The sequence below is a fragment of the Nematolebias whitei genome, chromosome 1 (genome assembly GCF_014905685.2).
Source record: "Nematolebias whitei isolate Nwh7 chromosome 1, NemWhi1, whole genome shotgun sequence".
NCBI lineage: Eukaryota > Metazoa > Chordata > Actinopteri > Cyprinodontiformes > Rivulidae > Nematolebias > Nematolebias whitei.
Genome location: NC_056498.1, coordinates 87,771,289 through 87,789,433, shown reverse-complemented (window position 1 = coordinate 87,789,433; position 18,145 = coordinate 87,771,289). Strand labels below are relative to the sequence as shown.

Sequence of the window (18,145 nt, the reverse complement as noted above, 5' to 3'; positions counted from 1 at the left end):
ATATATGTATATGTATGTATATATGTATGTGTGTATGTGTGTATGAGAGAGAGAGAGTCCTCGAGGCTCAATGGGATTAACCAGTCTAAATAAAGGTTGAATGAATACTTATTTATATACTAAAAATAAACTACTACTTACTACTTTTATTCCTACTTCGCGGTTTTTCACTTATCTCAGGACTTCAGAGTAGGGATCCCCCGCGATAAACAAGGGACTACTGTTATTGAAGGTGAGACTAATAACACATTCTGAGGACGACACGTGTGTGTGTGGGTGGGGGGTGTACCTGAGCTCCTGTGAGGACACAAGGCACAGTCCATGCCCCAAGCCTCTCCATGCTGGCAGCAGCACTCGGTGTACGTTGTCTTTCTGTTGGGCCCTAGTGGGCGTGTGCACGTCAGACTTTGTGTCACCATCTGCCAGCAGATACCCTGATAGTCCGTCTGCTCCATCTCATGTTGCTCTACAAACACATCAGTGTTAACTGTCTGCACAGGAATGTTCCTCACAAACTTTGTTTCCATTCGAGTCAACACTGAACTTGTGTCTAGTGCTAGTCTGCCTCACTGAATTATTTTATCAGGGGTTGCTGCTTTCTCTGGGCTAAACTTGGATAATTACTGTGAAGAAGCATCAGAGGCAACTCAAAATATCTCATTTAATATTAGTAACATATTGTCTTAAATAATACACATTAGTAAACAAAGATATTTTACACATTTTAAACATCCTGTTTATGCTATATATTAGTAAATCTGTGTATAGGTTAGACAAAAACTCAGATATATATGTCTAATGGTAACATACATGTTGGTTAAGACCAAAATATGTCCAGAGTTATATGATAAAGATTGTATCTCATATACTGTAAGTTTAATTTATTAGTCTAAGTGTACAGACATGTGGCAAAGCTTTGGTTAAAATAAGTGGATGAGTAAAATACTTAATTCTGTAAAGTGTATTGGTCTGGCTACAATGACTACAGCACTAGGTATTTTCATCACAGAAGAACAAAAGTAGTAGAGCATCGGATTGGCAAAATGCTGACCTGGTGCTTCGCTACTTTTGTTTTTACAGTATGCAAGATATATGGGGAAGGGGGGGAAGGGAAGTCTGAGATGGTCATCACTGTATGTTCCCATACAATGGTGAAATTATTTCTCTGCATTTAACCCATCACACCTGAGAGACACAGGTGGAGCATGGGCAGCTGTGTAAGCACCCAGAGAACAATTTGGGAAAAGGTGTCTTACTCAGAGGCACCACGACATGTGGGGATGGCTGGGAGTCAAAACACCACTTTCTGGTCCCCAGTCAGCTGCCCTACCTCTACCCCATCTCGGCCCATATATTTAGGTAACATAACGCTATTGCTATGCATTTTAGGACTGATGACATAACATACACACCAGATGTTAACAATGTGTGGTTTCAACAGGTAACAGAGTGATAAGCATGGCATCTAGCAAGATGGCGGCCTTGAGTCTTGCTGAGCACCTTTACATGACCATTCCAGTGTATCTCTATTGCAGGGGTTGCAATGTTTCGGTGACAAGGCCTTCAATGGGCAAATCTAGCTCATTCTGGTTTAAGTTTTGAAAAAGGCTTTGAAGGTGAAAAAAAAAAATAACAAAAACATTTTGGTTAAAATGTCTGTAAATGTTAAAACTTACATGAGGACAACATCATGGCTTGAAGATTTAACATAGTTTTCCACAGGGGGAGTCTTACCAGCCACATCAGGAACAAAGACACAGTTGTTGGTGTTTGGGCCCAACACCATGGGATGTTTACACATGCAGATGTATGAGCCATCCGTGTTCTGACACTGTCCACCCTCACACAGTGACTCATCCAAACACTCGTTGATGTCTACAGGAAAGAGAAGCAGACAGAAGCAGTCAGACACATTCAAACACAACACGTCCTCACCTTTTGGTGTGCGTCACTCTCACCTCTGCACTCCAGCTTGACAGGGTCGTAGTAATGTCCCCCCATGCAGTAACACTCGTAGCTTCCCTCAGTGTTCTTGCAGTAGCCTCCTTTGCACACCTCCTGACCAAACAGTGTGCATTCATCTGCATCTACAACATCCAGAAAGAAAACAGCCTGTGAGCAGTGGTAGAGCCTTGTTGTGTTGAATAGGTTCCATTTAGTACAAAAAGCTTGAGCAAAAAATATTAAGATGTTCCGTGACAGAAAATAGAATGTCTGTCAGTCCTTGACCATGAGTGCTCTGAAAGTAAAAACACTCACAAACTGAACTTATACAGTTTGCAAACAGCTTACAAAGACTTCATGTTTTATAGCTGTATGGATTTCTTACCTTTGTAACTATCAGAAAATGGTATCCCATAAAGCAAGTCCTCACTGGGAATAAAACCTCTTCCTGATGGGCACATCTGGCTGAATTGGTCTGAAAGGGCAGCAACAAGGAATTTAAGAGTCTACATACAGTATAGTCCGTTGAAAGATGAAGTTCCAGTGATTACTCTGAAAGTTTCAACAAAATCTGTCCAGTAGGTGACAAAATATTTTTCAGACAGGGCTAACCCAAAATAATAATTGACATTTTTTATTTACTGGTATTTATTTATTTATTTATTTTTGCACAGTCTGTTTAGATTGCTCAGATATGTGTTGGGGATGAGTCAGATTTGAAAACACAAAGTTCTAGGTCAGCATCTGTAAGACTAACTGAGTAACAGACATTTGTGTGTTTTTTAAGGTCAGTTGTCTGTGGCAGCCACCAATCACTGGTTATTAAAAATAAAAATACCACTCCCAGTAAATACGTATGGTTGTCGTAGCTCTTTGTCTAATTCTCAGTTTTGAGTCTTTTGCCATGCACTTTTATTTTTGATCAGATAACTTTGTGAAAACATTTCTTCCTTCATCCGCTATTAACTGTGTACTTTAATTGTCGACAGCTTTGGACCTCTACCCATTTCTCTGACTCACCTGTACCATTGACGGGACAAGGATATACTTCACAGTTGTCCCCCCAGCCGGCTCCCAGCGTGCAGCAGCACTCCTGCAGTGTGACGTGACTGGTCAGCACACTCTCACACAGGTTCTCATCGTGCAGATTATAGTAGCACTCCTTCCGCTCCACTGGAGATGCTGAAAGATAAATGGAGGGAGGGGAGGAAAATGAGCACAAAGTGGAAACAGTTGATCTCTGCTAACCTTCTCCAACTACACTGCTGCAGCAATAAAGAGTTTTCAAGGCCCATGGAATTTCATCTGTCATCCAAACGTATTTTCACACCGAGCTGAACTATCCACTGCAGCACTGCACACGAGTAGCTGGAAGCTTCTGATGAAACAAACATTTTAGTTTTGGAAGACTTTTGCCCACTTTTCTGCATGTGAATTTGTTTCTGCATGATTCTCTACATCCTACCACGGCATTTCAGTAAAGCTGAGGACTTTAAATGAGATCCTGGCAGGAAAATACAAGTTTTCCTTTTTAGATGAAACCGCATGCAGTTCAACCACAATAACTTAAAACATCCTTTTTTCCCCCCATGTCTGCAGTTCGACATGATGTTTTTGTGTAATGACAACAGCTCGTGGGTCAGATGGAAGGTGGCTTACCTTTGGGAACAGGTTCACACTTTGCTACCATGACATTATATTTATGGTCATTGGGACACAAACAGAGGAAGGAACCATCTTTGTTCACACACTCGGCCTCCCCACATACGTTGCTCAGAAGCTCACACTCATTCAAATCTGAGAAGAAAAGAGAAAAACAGAAAGGTAAATGGCATTTGGCTTTCCATCTCACTTGCTGAGCTTAGCTTCTAAAAGTCGGCTTCCTTTTCAGACATAGGAGTCGACACCAGAACACTTTAGGCTTGAGACATGGTGTTTGTCAACCCTAAGTTGCTAAAAGGTGCAGAGATGTTTTAAAGTTTGAACTCTATAAGGATGCCCTTGTCACTATTTAGCTATATTTTTTTATTTAGCTGCTATTTTGATTAATTTCTACTTATGCAGTTTTGGAAAATCCTATACACAATATATGGGATGAGAATCAGCACCTCCAAATCTGAGGCCATGGTCCTCAGTTGGAAAAGGTGGATTGTTCTCTTCAGGTCGAGGGTGAGGTTCTGCTTCAAGTGGAGGAGTTCAAGTATCTCTGGGTTTTGTTCACAAGTGAGGGAAGAATGGAGCGTGAGATTGACAGATGGATTGGTGCAGCGTCTGCAGTATAGAGGACTCTGTACCGGTCCGTTGTGGTGAAGAGAGAGCTGAGCTGTAAGATAAAGCTCTCTGTTTACTGGTCAGTCTACGTTCCTACCCTCACCTATGGCCATGAACTCTGGGTAGTGACCAAAAGGATAAGATTGTGGATACAGAAGTTTGAAAACAACAAAGTCCATGCTAAATAATCCAGGTATACAATCCAACATTTTTCAGTCAGGTCATCTGGACCAGTTTGACAGATGACCTGATTGAAAAATGTTGGAAGGTTGAAATGAGTTTCCTCTGCAGGGTAGCTGGACTCTGCCTTAGAGATAGGGTGAGAAGTTCAGTTATCAGGAGACAGTTGAGGTGGTTCGGGCATCTGGTAAGGATGCTCCCTGGGCTCCTCCCTAGGGAGGTGCTTAGGGCATGTTTGACTGGGAGGAGACCCCAGGGAAGACCCAGGACACGCTGGAAAGGCTGCATCTCTCGGTTGGCCTGGGAACACCTTGGAATCCTCAAAGAAGATCTGGAAGAGGTGGCTGTGGAAAGAGATGTCTGGGCCTCCCTGCTCAAGCTGCTGCCCCAAGACCTGACTTCAGAATAAGCAGAAGATCATGGATGGATGGGTGGATGGATGGATGTTATTTTTTGATTCATTACTCTTCAAACAGTTTTGGAAAATCCTATACTAAATATAGAGCAAAACGTAGAGCTCAAGTAGGAACAGCCTACAGTTTTCAAAACTTTATAGCTCAGACGTCCTCTAAAGCAGAAACATGAGTCAAAGTATAAGCAGGTGACATAAAGTCACACTTTAAATAACTGAATGATTTTTAAATCTTTAATTGTTGTTACACAACCTCACTTTAAGTTTGATAAAGGTTGTGTCATGGATTGTTTAATTAACCTAAAGGGGTGATGATGTCACACTAACTTTTGTGTGTCTAAACATTTTAAATTCATTAACAAACTTCTTATTTCCACATTCTTCCCCCTTCTTTTAGTTTATACATTAAAGCATGGGCATTTTTGTTTTATATCACCCAGTGTGTCTCCCACTGCTTGTGTTTTGCTCTCAAATCCCTTTTGAGCGCAGAGTGCACACACATAACCTCTCACTGAGGACTGCAAGTTGTAAGGTGAGGTTGTACTGGCTGTCATATAGCCAAAGTACAGTGTGAGGCACACATGCACAGTTACCATGCTTTAATGTATAAACTGTAAAAGAAGGGGGAAGAATGTGGAAATAAGAAGTTTGTTAAAGAATTCAGAACGTTTAGACACACAAAAGTTAATGTGTGACATCATCACCCTTCAGGTGAGGCCAAGAAGCCACTGACAGCAACTTTAATATTTTTATTTTATCTTGATAGTCTTTTCCACTTATAACAGTTTATACATCAAAACACTGGCATTTTATTCACTTACATTGCTATAAAAGCAACTCCCAAGCTACTACTGCGTTCTAGAAAAGAAAGCTGAAGAATGTTGGATTTTTTAGAAGTAGTTTGAACCCTTTAAAATGTCTTTAGCAAATTTATAGTTTATATTGTTGCCTTGGTTGAGGGAGAGAATTTCCTGGGATTAAAATAAAATACCAGAGGTTCAGATATGCATGTGTCTCAACTGCCTAATCGCCTAAAAAAACACAATCTTTACTTCCTACTCAATCGTAACAATCTGCAGTTTGATCACTTTTTTCAGTGGTTTATAAAAACGAGGGAAGTGTAATTGCAACAATGAAGTTGTAAGAGAAGACGAGAATACAGAGAGAGTTAAACAAGAGCAGAGAAAAGGACTGTGATGGCTAATAAACAGAAGAAGGGGAAGGAGAGAGTAAAAGGAATCTCTGTCTGAATGGTTAGTGGTACACCACCACTGTTGGATTTTTAAGGACTGTGTGTTTGGGTGTAAGTGGGTCCATCTGTGCAAGCCACAGTACAGTGATGGTTTGGCAGTACAGAGGAAACTGCAGGATGGGCTGAACCTGGGTGGAACCTACCAACATAGTGAAGGAACTGGTGAGAACTGTGTTGAAATAAAGCACTTACTTCATGTGATAAATCTAACATTAAACTTCTGGTTGTGGTAGCACTGGTCAATAAGAGTGTGGTGGTATGTCACCAGTGTCAAATATTGGAAGTCACTGTTGACAATCCACTGAAACCAGCCAGTGCTTGTTCCATCCACCCTCTCCTCAAATGTCTGGACGACATTAAGACATGGATGGCTTCAAATTTTCTAAGTTTTAACGACCAGAAGACTGAAGTCATTGTCTTTAGCCCTAGCTCAGCTGCCGCCTCTTATCCTGTGAACCTGGACTCCCTTCAGCCTTATCTGAAGCACTCTGTTAAAAACCTCGGAGTGGTTTTTGACTCGGATTTTAAGTTCGACAAACAGATCAGTTCGGTTCTGCAGAGAAGCTTCTTCCAACTGCAGCAGGTAGCTAAGCTCAAGCCAGTGCTGTCTAGACACGACCTTGAGACACTAGTCCATGCATTCATCACAACCCGCCTGGACTATTGTAATTCACTGTATGCTGGGGTCAGCCAGGCCTCTATCTCACGGCTACAGCTCGTCCAGAATGCTGCAGCTCGGCTCTTAACTGGTACACCGAGGTATGAGCACATCACACCAGTTCTGTCCTCCCTACACTGGCTTCCTGTGAGAACTAGGATTGATTTCAAAATTCTCCTCCTGACCTATAAGTGCCTAAATGGCCTCGCACCCATCTACCTCTCTGAGCTACTGGAACCATATGTTCCCTCTCGGGCTCTGAGATCATCCGATCAGCAGCTTTTGGTTGTTCCAAAAACACGACTGAAGCTCCGAGGAGATCGGGCGTTTTCAGTCATGGGTCCCAAACTGTGGAACAACCTACCCCCCAACATTAGGCATGCCACCTCCCTTCCTGTGTTCAAATCCCTGCTAAAAACATAACTGTTCTCTCTGGCGTTTCATACTGTGTGAGTTGATTTAGTATATCTTGTTCCATGTCTTCATTTTAATGCTGTTGTTTTAATTTTTTAAGGTATATTCTTACTGCTTTTTATTTCTTAGTGTTACCATTAGTGTTAAGCACTTTGATAACAGTCTATCTGTTTTAAATTGTGCTCTATAAATAAATATGACTTGACTTGACAATCCTTCCAAGTTGTTCTTCTTCTGGTTGCTTCCTTGTGCAGGGGTCATCACAGTGAGCAAACTCGTACCTGCAGCCTCAGGATTACAAGACCGCGGCGCTGACACCGAGCTACCACAGCCCCTGACAATCCTTCCAAGTAATTAAAGGAACTTGGTCAAGAAGGGAACTGTCTAGTTAGCCTGAATATGTCACACCACAGAAGCTGCAGTAAAAACATAAAGCAGCTGCATATAAAGTGTTCCAGACCTCACCAAAAATATTTCTTCACCAGTGGAGTACCATCTGTGTAGTTGAGACAGCATAAACCACATGGGCACAAGACCCGTCCACACTACTCTGGATGTTTTTAAAAAGGGATCTTTTCTGTTTGTGTTTGTACATCTTGTTCACAGAAACAGAAATTTTGGTGAGAAAAACATTGATTTTTAAGAACTCCACTTTGGTATCTTGGGAGTTGAGATATGGAGCATTTTAGAAACAACTACACAGCAGCCTATTTCATTCACACCCACAATTATTATTTTTCTTAGAAAACAAAACCAGAATGAGGACATTGTTTTGCTGGTTTTTCTACATCTGTCTGACTTTATCCTGATCCTGTCAAACTTTGTGTGCTGAACTGGTTAATAATTGGACTAAAATTGTATAGAAAATATAATTAAAAAGTCACATTTGTTATAGGAAAATGTTGTAGCCAAGCTAAGGATGTTCTTTCTTTGAATTCAGATGCCAATAATAAGGATGTTTTGGCCATTTTGTGACATGGGTAAAAATAATATGGATATAAATTTTATCAGCAAAAAAACAAAACAACAACTAGTTTTATATATATTAAAAAAAAAAAAAAACACTCACCAATGGCTGGTTTTGACTCCAGTGGGTTCAAGCTCTCAAAAGTGTATAAAATGTTTTAAATTCTAAGATTTTCAACAGAGCAAGCCCTGCTTTGATTAAAAAAATCTTCAAGTCCAATCTTTATAAGGCATTTGTAAATCTCAAAATGTTACATTTCAAGGGTTAAAAACTAAATAAATTAACAAAATGTAAAAATGGCTAAAATCAATTTTCAACATTTTTAATCCTTTTTTTTTTGACAGCTTCAGTCTGTGGTTCTCTCAGGTGGTTTAGAAGTGAATTCCATAAACTAGGAGAAAAGGGTCGGCCCCTCTTAGTGGTGAGATCAGTTCTTGGAATTTGAAGATGATGTTGAAGAGATGTTCTGTCTTGTTGGAACAGAGAGAACAGATTTTGATCTGTGGAATGAGCAGCTCCTTGACGTAGAGGGGGACATTGCCGTGTATGCACTGGCATGTAAGAAGACAGGGCATGCACTGGATTCTGGCAGGGACAGGAAGTCAGTGAAGAGATCACATGACTGGTGCAATGTGCTCATGATTTTTGGTTTTTGTCATGGGTCTGGTGGCCCTATTCTGGAAGAACTGGAGCTTTTGAAGGTATTTAATTAGAGATGCAAAAAAAAATTGAATTGCAATAGTCTACTCTTGAAGACACAAAGGCATGGAAAAGTTTTTCAGCGTAAGACTGAGATAGTGATGAGCTGAGACTTGCAATATTTTTCAGATGAAAACATGAGGTTTTACACAGATGTTTAACGAGTCAAAGGAAAGGTGAGGATCAAACCGGACACCAAGGTTGGTGACAATGGAGGAGTGCAATGTCCAGACCAGAAAAGATTATGGCTGTTACGGGAGATAACTGGAGCTGTTGGGGAGTGACAATCAGCCTGGCCTGAGTTATGGAGCTGTTCAGTTGGAGAAAGGTTTCATTCATTCATGACTATCTCCTCCTGACAGTGAGAGTGGTGATGTGGGTGATGTAGAGGATGAAGTAGATGGGTGACGGTCCATTTTTATGTAGAGTTAAGTGTCATTGGCATAGCAGTGGAAGAATATTCCGTGGTGGTTGATGACTTGACCAAGAGAAAGCATGTAAAATGTGATGAGAGTAAGGCCAAGGACTGACCCTTGAGGAACCCCACAAATGACAATATGATTATTAGACTTGGCTTCTCTGATGACAACATGTTCAGTTCTGTCTGAAAGGTAGGACCAGAACCAGTCAAAAACAGTATCATGAAGCCCAATAAAGTGAAAAAGGCAGTTTAGGAGTATATTGCAATCAATAGTGTCTAACACTGACAAGCAGTCGAGAAGGATAAAACGAGATGGTGAGCCTGCATCTGCTGCCATCAACAGATCATTGGTGACCCAAATCAAAGCAGTTTCAGTGGAGTGCGAAACGGCTTCGATTCGGGTCACCAACTATCTGTTGATGGCAGCAGATGCAGGCATCTGTATATTACAAATCCTGTGAAAAATGATGAGACATAACAACTACCTGTTTGATGGTGAACACTGAAAAGTAACAAACTAGTTATAAAAAAATTTATTGTGACAGTTTTAAGTTGTTTCAGTTTCAGTGTGGCTTTAGTAAATGGTAAATGGACTGTACTTATACAGCACATTTCTATCTTATCAAGACACTCAAAGCTCTTTACAATCTGTTCCTCATTTACCCATTCATACATCACTCTACTAGAGCTATACAAGGACTAATCAGTGCTTTATCACATTCATACACAAATGGGACACATCGGAGGCAATGAGGGGTTCATTCAGTGTCTTGCCCAGGGACACTTTGGCATGTGACTGCTGGTGGAATCAAACCCCCAACTCTTGCATTTATGGATGACTGATCTAACCACTCAGCCACAGCTGCCTCATTAACAGCTTCTTCACTTGGATATGTTTGAGGTGTGGGATTATGCACGGGATCTGAACATGCATGACCGCCGGATTTCAATTGTGCCAGACTGGAGGCAGCTGCAAAGATGAGCAGTCTCGTGGAGAAACCCCCCCCCCCAACCCCCCCCAAATAAACAAACAATCCTCCAACTCCTTTCTGACTTATGTCTGAGGTACTTTGTCAAGCACCAAAAATTCTTCAGGAAAAAAAAGTCTGAGATTGTCATCAATGTATGGGAACATACAATGACTAGTTCTTAATGATTAGTTGAAATTAGTTCTCTGCATTTAACCCATCGCACGTGAGATACACCCAGGTGGAGCAGTGGGCAGCTATGTAAGCACCACGAGAGCAATTAGGGATTGGGTGTCTTACTCAGAGACACCACAACATGTGGAAATGGCTGGGAGTCAAACTGTGACTTCCTGGTTCAGAGTTGGCTGCCCTACCTCTACACAATCTCAGCTCCCAGAAAGAGAAGAAGAAGAAAGAGACACAGAAGTTGAAGGAAGTTTGGCGGTGATAGAGACACAGGGAGGGTGGGAGTGGGTCATGAGATCTGAGAGACGTGAAATTTAGTGTGTTTGGATTTCATAGTTTGGGTGTAGTTTGTAGTGTGTTTAGTGTTTAATCAGTTTCAGTGTTTAATGATGAGGCACTTTTTGAACGTGAAACTACGGCCTCTGTTTGAAGAGGGGTATTGAGCTGCAGACAAGAAATGGACAGAGCCACAGGGTCAGAACCTTCCCTGACAAAAGAAGCAGAGATGAAAAAATCTAGTCTGAGACAAAATGAGGACTTTGATGAGGAAGTGGAAGATCCGTTATGTTAGAATAGGAAAGAGAGGACCACACTCCTGCCTGTGCCTCTGCCCGATCACTAGCGTGACCTCATCAGCATTTGGTAATCATTGGCCATGTGCTCGGGTGTTTCCTTGACTGGTTTGTTTGTTTAAGGGCTTTTTTAAATACTTGCATGACTCGAATTAGATAAAAACATATAACCAATGTTTTCTATGACAGTGATTACCCCTTAAAACAGGTCTCTCTTGTAAATGAGTCCTCATGACTCAACGAGACTAACTTGAATAAATAAAGGTTGAATAAATAAGAGAATTTGGGACTACAACGGTGGGTGTTGGACTTTACACCCTTTTGAGCTGCTTATTAAACAGACATTAATTTATTTTATACACCAGCAGTTCTGTTTTTCTTTTTGGTCTCATCTGTAGTGGGATGCTATCACCCATTTCTTCATAAAAGCCTGATTTACACACCCACCTCTTAATTTGTGCGAGTTCACAGAAACATCAATGTTTGTTTTACCCTAAAGAGCTGTTAACAGGTTGTAAATGAGTCCCCGAGGCTCAGTGGGACTAACCTGTATAAATAAAGGGTGAATAAAAAAAAAAAAAATCTGGTAACCCATCCACTCTTTGGATGGTCAATGAGACAGACAGTTTCATCCCTGTACTTGTTGGATTCATAAATTGGTTTTCAACGTTTTTTATTGTTCTTGAAATTTTACAGACTACAGTCTGTGCCTTGAAGAAAGGTTTCTTTTTATTCAGTGGCCAAAAATTGTGCATGTTTGGTTATTTGAAGATTCTAATTTAGGTGTGAGTCTGTGAGTGACAAGCATGTCATGACTCACTAGTCGCTGTACTGAGCTTTCTATTACTTCCACTACAACACTATACTACTCCAATACTACCACATTCCCACACAAAAGATGAGGTCAAAGCCTTTAAAAAAAATGAGACTGTCAACTGTTGCAGTTTATAAAATATCATGTTTGTAGTAATCTATCCAAGTTAATGAAATGATGGTACAACTGATGGGAGTTGTTAGAATTTTGCCAGTATTCAATTAAATTCAGTTTATGTGCTAATTCACAAGTAATCTCAGGGTATTATAAAAAAACAAGAAGTCCAGACCAACTTAGATGTAATCCAATTTAGTCCAAACAAAGGTCATATTACATACAGGTCAGTTCTATTTAGTCAGTTAAATTTCATAGTCTGTTCAGTAGTAAAAGCTTCATATGGCGAATATTTTAAGTTTTTAAAATAAAAAAACAACCATTTTGTGTCTGTTTGATATTTTTTGTCAGTTATTCACCCAGATAAATCTAAGAAGACAATTTAAGGTGTCAAAACAATAAGCTAAGTATATAAAATAAAACATATCCACAAACGCAATCTTGAACAAGTTTTTGACATTTTTCTCTCTGAAAACCAGTGGTGGGATGTAACAAAGTACAAGTACTTCATTACTGTACTTACTGTAAGTACATTTTTCATGTATCTATACTTTACTTAAGTAGAGTTAAATGTAGGTACTTTCGACTTTTACTCCACTACATTTTACATCAAGTATCTGTACATTCTACTACACTACATTTCTATAATATGTTACAAGTTACATTCACATTGTAGTTTTTTATTTGTTTGTTACTTTGAAAGTAACCGATAGTGAGAGAGGAGCTGGTCCAGTGAATCACTGCAAAGTGGGCAGGTAACGTTAGATCCGCCTTCAAGAAGAACTGGACCAATGATGTATATTCTAGTATATATGTCATTGAGCTGGACCCACAGCACCACTAACACACCCAAAATGTATTCCACCGCAAGAGAGTCAGCCAGAAGATACGCACCACCCATGGCCTTATTGAAAGACTATTAAAAGACTATTCAGTACGACAGGACAGATTCTCTCTTCTCTCTCCTTCTGTGTCAATATCAAAGATTTTAGTTCGGCATCGAACGCACTCCAGTGGGGGGTACCGCAGGGGTCCATCCTCGGTCCCCTTCTCTTTTCTTTATACCTGCTGCCACTAGGTGCTATCTTCCGCAAACACGACATACCGTTCCATTTCTATGCCGATGATTGCCAAATTTACTTCCCCCTGAGGCACAGAGGCACACGCTCTATTCAGCCTCTTCTTGACTGCCTGGCTGACATCCGGGACTGGATGGCTTTAAACTTCTTAAGCTTCAATGAGAAGAAGTCTGAAGTCATGCTGTTCCATCCCAGTGGCTCACTCATGAACCATGACATTGACCTTTTCTCTCTAGCCCCGCTAGAGAAACAAAAGGTGACTAATCTGGGGGTGATAATGGACCCGTCCTTAAAACTCAACAGTCACGTAAACATGATGGTCAAATCCTGTTTTTTTCAGCTGAGACGGCTGTCTAAGCTGAAGCCTATACTCAACAAAAAGAACCTCAAGACAGTGATCCACGCCTTCATAACATCTAGGCTTGATTACTGCAATTCACTTCTGTTTGGAATCGGTCAGTCCTCCATTGCTCGTCTACAACTGGTCCAAAATGCTGCAGCCCCATTTTTAACTGGTACAGGCTATAGAGAGCACATCACGCCAGTTTTGGCCTCCCTGCACTGGCTACCCATTCACCTTCGGATCCATTTCAAAATTCTCATGTATGTTTTTAAATCACTGAACAGTTCCGCCCCATCCTATCTCACTGATCTTCTGCAGCCATATGTCCCACCACGCTCTCTGAGGTCAGCAGACCAGATGCTTCTCTCAGTCCCAGAAACCCGTCGTAAGCTCAGAGGTGACAGGGCTTTCTCTGTTGCAGGTCCACGACTGTGGAATGAGTTGCCACTGAGTGTCCGGCAGGCTCCCACACTCTTAGTCTTTAAGTCTCGCTTGAAGACCCACTTCTATTCGCTTGCCTTTAACACGGTGTGATTTGTTTTGGTCCGGTCTGTTCTCTACTCTGTTGGCCATTTTAGTTAGCTTCTGCTGCTATTTGTATCTGTATTTCTATTTTATGTTTTCCTGTCTGCTGTGCATGTTTGGTTCTTTTGTACAGCACTTTGGTTGGCCTTGTTGCTGTTTTAAGTGCTATATAAATAAATTGGTATGGTATGGTATGGTAAAAGAGCCAGACTGGACTCAAAAAACTTTGAAAACCAACTTCTTCTGAACATGAACAAGAAATTCTTGCCACAATATTAAAATGTGTCAGTTCATGCGATGTTAGGACAGGAGACAAGAGATGTCTCCAAATGTCTCAACACTCAAGTCCAAGTTTTGAAAATGGTGTCAGGAAGTTAATATATTGTTCAATACTGACCCATTACAAGGTTGAATAGACAGTATTTTAACTAGAGTTGATGACAAACTGGAGTTGAAATGATCAGAGCCTGTTCCTTTGTTAGTTGTGTCTAATGCTCCTTTTTTCAGGGAGACAACTTTTTCTTAAATGTTTTTACTGCAGTTAAAATGACACATTGGTTTTGATTTGTGTTAAATAAAAACGTTCAAAGGTAAAATCATTCCTCTTTCTTATTTTGATTAATGACATTTAACTCTGCATGTCATCCCTGAAATTCTGACACAGAATCACAAGTCCAAGTGTGAACTGTCACAGAGTAAACACAATAAAAACATGTATTATCTGCAGCATTGTTCATTAAAATGGCTCAACACTATTAATGTATTACAGAAAATATACATACTGTAGGTACACAGTGAATGATATTGTAGACCATTGCATTAGGTAATACATTAAGCAAGTACTTTTACTTTTAACATTTTAAGTATTTTTAAAAGCAAGTACTTACTTAGTTTTACTTAAATAAAAACATTAATGTGGTACTTCTACTTTTACTAGAGTACATTTTTGTCTGTTTATTTGTACTTTTACATAAGTACAGTGTTTTGAGTACTGTCTCCACCACTGCTGAATCCTTAAATCTAATATAACACACTATGACAGCACTTTTGCTGCACAGCAATACAGTCCTGGGTTCAAAGTTCTGCTGGGGATTTCTGCATGGAGTTTGCACGTTTTTATTGTGCATACGTAGGTTTTCTTTGGGTGCACAGCCCAAAAATTATGCTTAATTACTAATTATTACTAATTAATTACTAATTATTCAAATTATAATTTGAAGATTGTAATTTAGGTGTGTCTGTGAGTGAATGCTTGTGTGTATGCTCTGTGAAGGACTAACAACCTGTCCAGTGTATACCCCACCGCTTACCAACTGACTGCTCTAGTGAGGCACCTGCCAGAATAGAGTTCAGTAGGAATAGAAAATTGACAATTGTTTAGATACCAAACACTCACCTTTACAGCTATCCCCATCATGGGTCACATGGTAACCCTGGTCACAGATGCATCGGAATGATCCCAGTGTGTTCTCACAAATCCCATGAGGTCCACACTGAGTCTCATTGAGCCCACACTCATCAATATCTGAAAACCACAAAGTAGAGAAAACCCCAGAATTACATTTTATTTGGTGATGTTCTAAATTTCATTACATTTAAGTTTTAGTTTTTCTTTAAAAAAAAAAAATCTGGTCTAAAAATGCCAATGAAGAACTACCACTTGGCAAGCACACTTCCATTTGTCTCCATTTATTCAATGAATTTGTGGTTATTTTCACATTTGTATGAACTACTGAGACATTTTAAAGATTGGAGTTGTTTGCTTTCAAAGTGGGTCTACTCTGACTATACTGTACTAACGAGCTCATAATAGCTTGTATGAGAAGACACACATTCAGAGTGGATTGCTGCTCTCATATCTCCAACCAAACTGACTGCATACACAGTTTATATAAACACTGTTTTTAAAACTACAGTCAATAAAAAAAAACATGGTTATTTTGGCAAAAAAAATACCATAAAATTCCTGCCAGATTTGACCACAGGATTCAATTCAATTCAATTCAGTTTATTTATATAACACCAAGTCACAACAGAAGACATCTCAGGGCACTGAACAGAAACATTCATATATAAAAAAATAATTTAACATTATTTATCTGAGGAGCAGACTGCTTTGAATTTAACTCCATCACACAGACTCTCATCTTGAGCAAGTATGAAGGTGACAGTGGAATGGAAAAACTCCCTCATGAGGAAGAAACCTTTAGAAGAACCAGACTCAGGACAAGCGGCCATCTGCTTCGACTGGCTCGGGTTGAGAGGAACAGATACACAATGGCAGGTCAAGAATCACATTAAGATAAATATAGTATCAAATGAAAACTATTCAATTTTAACAATTCATTTAAGGAAATGAGGACAATTTGTCCTCCAGCAGTCTAAGCCTATGGCAACATAACAAGCCAACACTAACTATAGGATTTATCAAAAAGGAAATTCTTTAGTCTTAAAACTGGACAATGTGTCAGCCTCACGGACAGAAACTGGAAGTTGGTTCCACAAGAGAGAAGCCTGATAACTGAAAGATCTTCCTCCCATTCTGCTTTTGGAAACTCTAGGGACCACGAGTAAGCCTGCAGTCTGAGAGCAAAGTGCTCTGTTAGGAAAATATGGAACAATAAGATCTTGATTATAAGATGGAGCTAGGTTGTTGAGAGCTTTGTAGGTTAGAAGTAAGATTTTGAATTCTATTCTGGATTTGACAGGGAGCCAATGGTAAGAAGCTAAAACTGGAGAGATATGATCTCTCCTACTAACTCCAGTTAAGACTCTGGCAGCAGCATTTTGGATCAACTGAAGATGTTTTAAAGAAGTATTTGGACACCCAGATAATAAACCATTGCAATAGTCCAGTCTAGACGTGACAAATGCATGGACCCATTTTTCGGCATCATTTTTAGATAAGATGTTTCTAATTTTAGTGATATTACGCAGGTGGAAGAAGGCAGTTCTAGTAACGTTTTTAATGTGGGGGATAAAAGACATGTCCTGATAAAAAATAACACCAAGATTTTTTACATTAGAGCTGGAGGACAGATTAATGTCATCTAAGGAGGGAGAAAAACTGAAAAATTATTTCCTAAGATGCTCAGGTCTAAAAACTAAAACCTCAGTCTTGTCTGTGTTCAAAATGAGAAAATTCAGGATCATCCAGGTTTTTATGTCTTTAAGACATGCTTGTAATCTAAGTAGCTGACTGGATTCATCGGGTTTCATGGACAAATACAACTGTGTATCATCAGCATAACAATAAAAATTTATAATGGAAGCATATACAAGGTAAAGAGTATTGGTCCAAGTACTGAACCTTGAGGAACTCCACGACTATCTTTGGTGTATGATGAAGATTCATTTTTACATTTACAAATTGGAATCTATCAGATAGATATGATTGAAACCAATTTAGAGCTGTTCCTTTAGTCCCAATATTATATTCAAATCTCTGTAGTAGAATATTGTGATCAACTGTATCAAATGCAGCACTGAGGTCTAACAGGACCAGTATAGACACAAGTCCATTATCAGAGACCATGAGGATATCACAAGTATCTTAACACCAGTGCAGATTATGTGCTGTGGTGAGCTCTAAACCCTGAATGAAACTCTTCAAACAGATTATTTATTTGCAGATGATCACACAACTGACCATCAACTATTTTCTCTAGAATTTTTTGAGATGAAAGTTACATTAGATATATGTCTATAATTGGCTAGGATTCCTGAGTCAAGGTTATGTTTATTAAGTAAAGGTATAATTACAGCAATCTTAAAGCTTTGTGGTATGTAACCGTTTATTCGAGACAAATTTAGCAGATCCAAGATGTGGATGCACTAGAAGTTGAACCTCTCAGTTCCTGTTGCTTTTTGCTTTTGCAAATAACTAGTAATTACTATTTAAATAACTCTATAAAACAGTATTTGGATGAATCTCTGAAATTTTCCCAAATTAGAGCTGTTTTAAGAAGGCAGCAATCCATTTTGGTGTTGCGTTCTAAGCTTGTCAGTTCTATCAGACATAAACACAAAATTTCCATTTTAAAGTAATTCAAGGAACTATTTAGAAATTAAACCTTATTTCATAATTTTATTTTCAATGAACATCATTTCAGAATGGCTGAAATGTCACTTTATATCAGTGGCATGAAAGTTGAAAAATTGAATCCAGAGTACAGAACTGAATGCCAACATACTTTACCACTAAAACATATGCTGGTACAAAAAAAGAGGCACAAATTACTTGGTTTTAGAAAAATATATACTCAGACACACACACACACACACACACACACACACACACACACACACACACACACACACACACAC

General features: G+C 39.6%; 1 protein-coding gene across 1 annotated transcript in view; it reads right to left on the bottom strand.

The window, feature by feature from the left end:
- Positions 1-18,145, bottom strand: part of ltbp1 (latent transforming growth factor beta binding protein 1) — a 248,462-nt gene that overhangs the window by 12,078 nt on the left and 218,239 nt on the right. The window contains exons 19-25 of the mRNA XM_037681018.1: positions 15,216-15,344; positions 3,604-3,741; positions 2,965-3,126; positions 2,330-2,419; positions 1,959-2,087; positions 1,735-1,875; positions 290-466 (exon numbers count right to left, since the gene is read on the bottom strand). Coding sequence (XP_037536946.1) covers positions 290-466; positions 1,735-1,875; positions 1,959-2,087; positions 2,330-2,419; positions 2,965-3,126; positions 3,604-3,741; positions 15,216-15,344 — 966 coding nt within the window. The remainder of the gene's footprint in view (positions 1-289; positions 467-1,734; positions 1,876-1,958; positions 2,088-2,329; positions 2,420-2,964; positions 3,127-3,603; positions 3,742-15,215; positions 15,345-18,145) is intronic.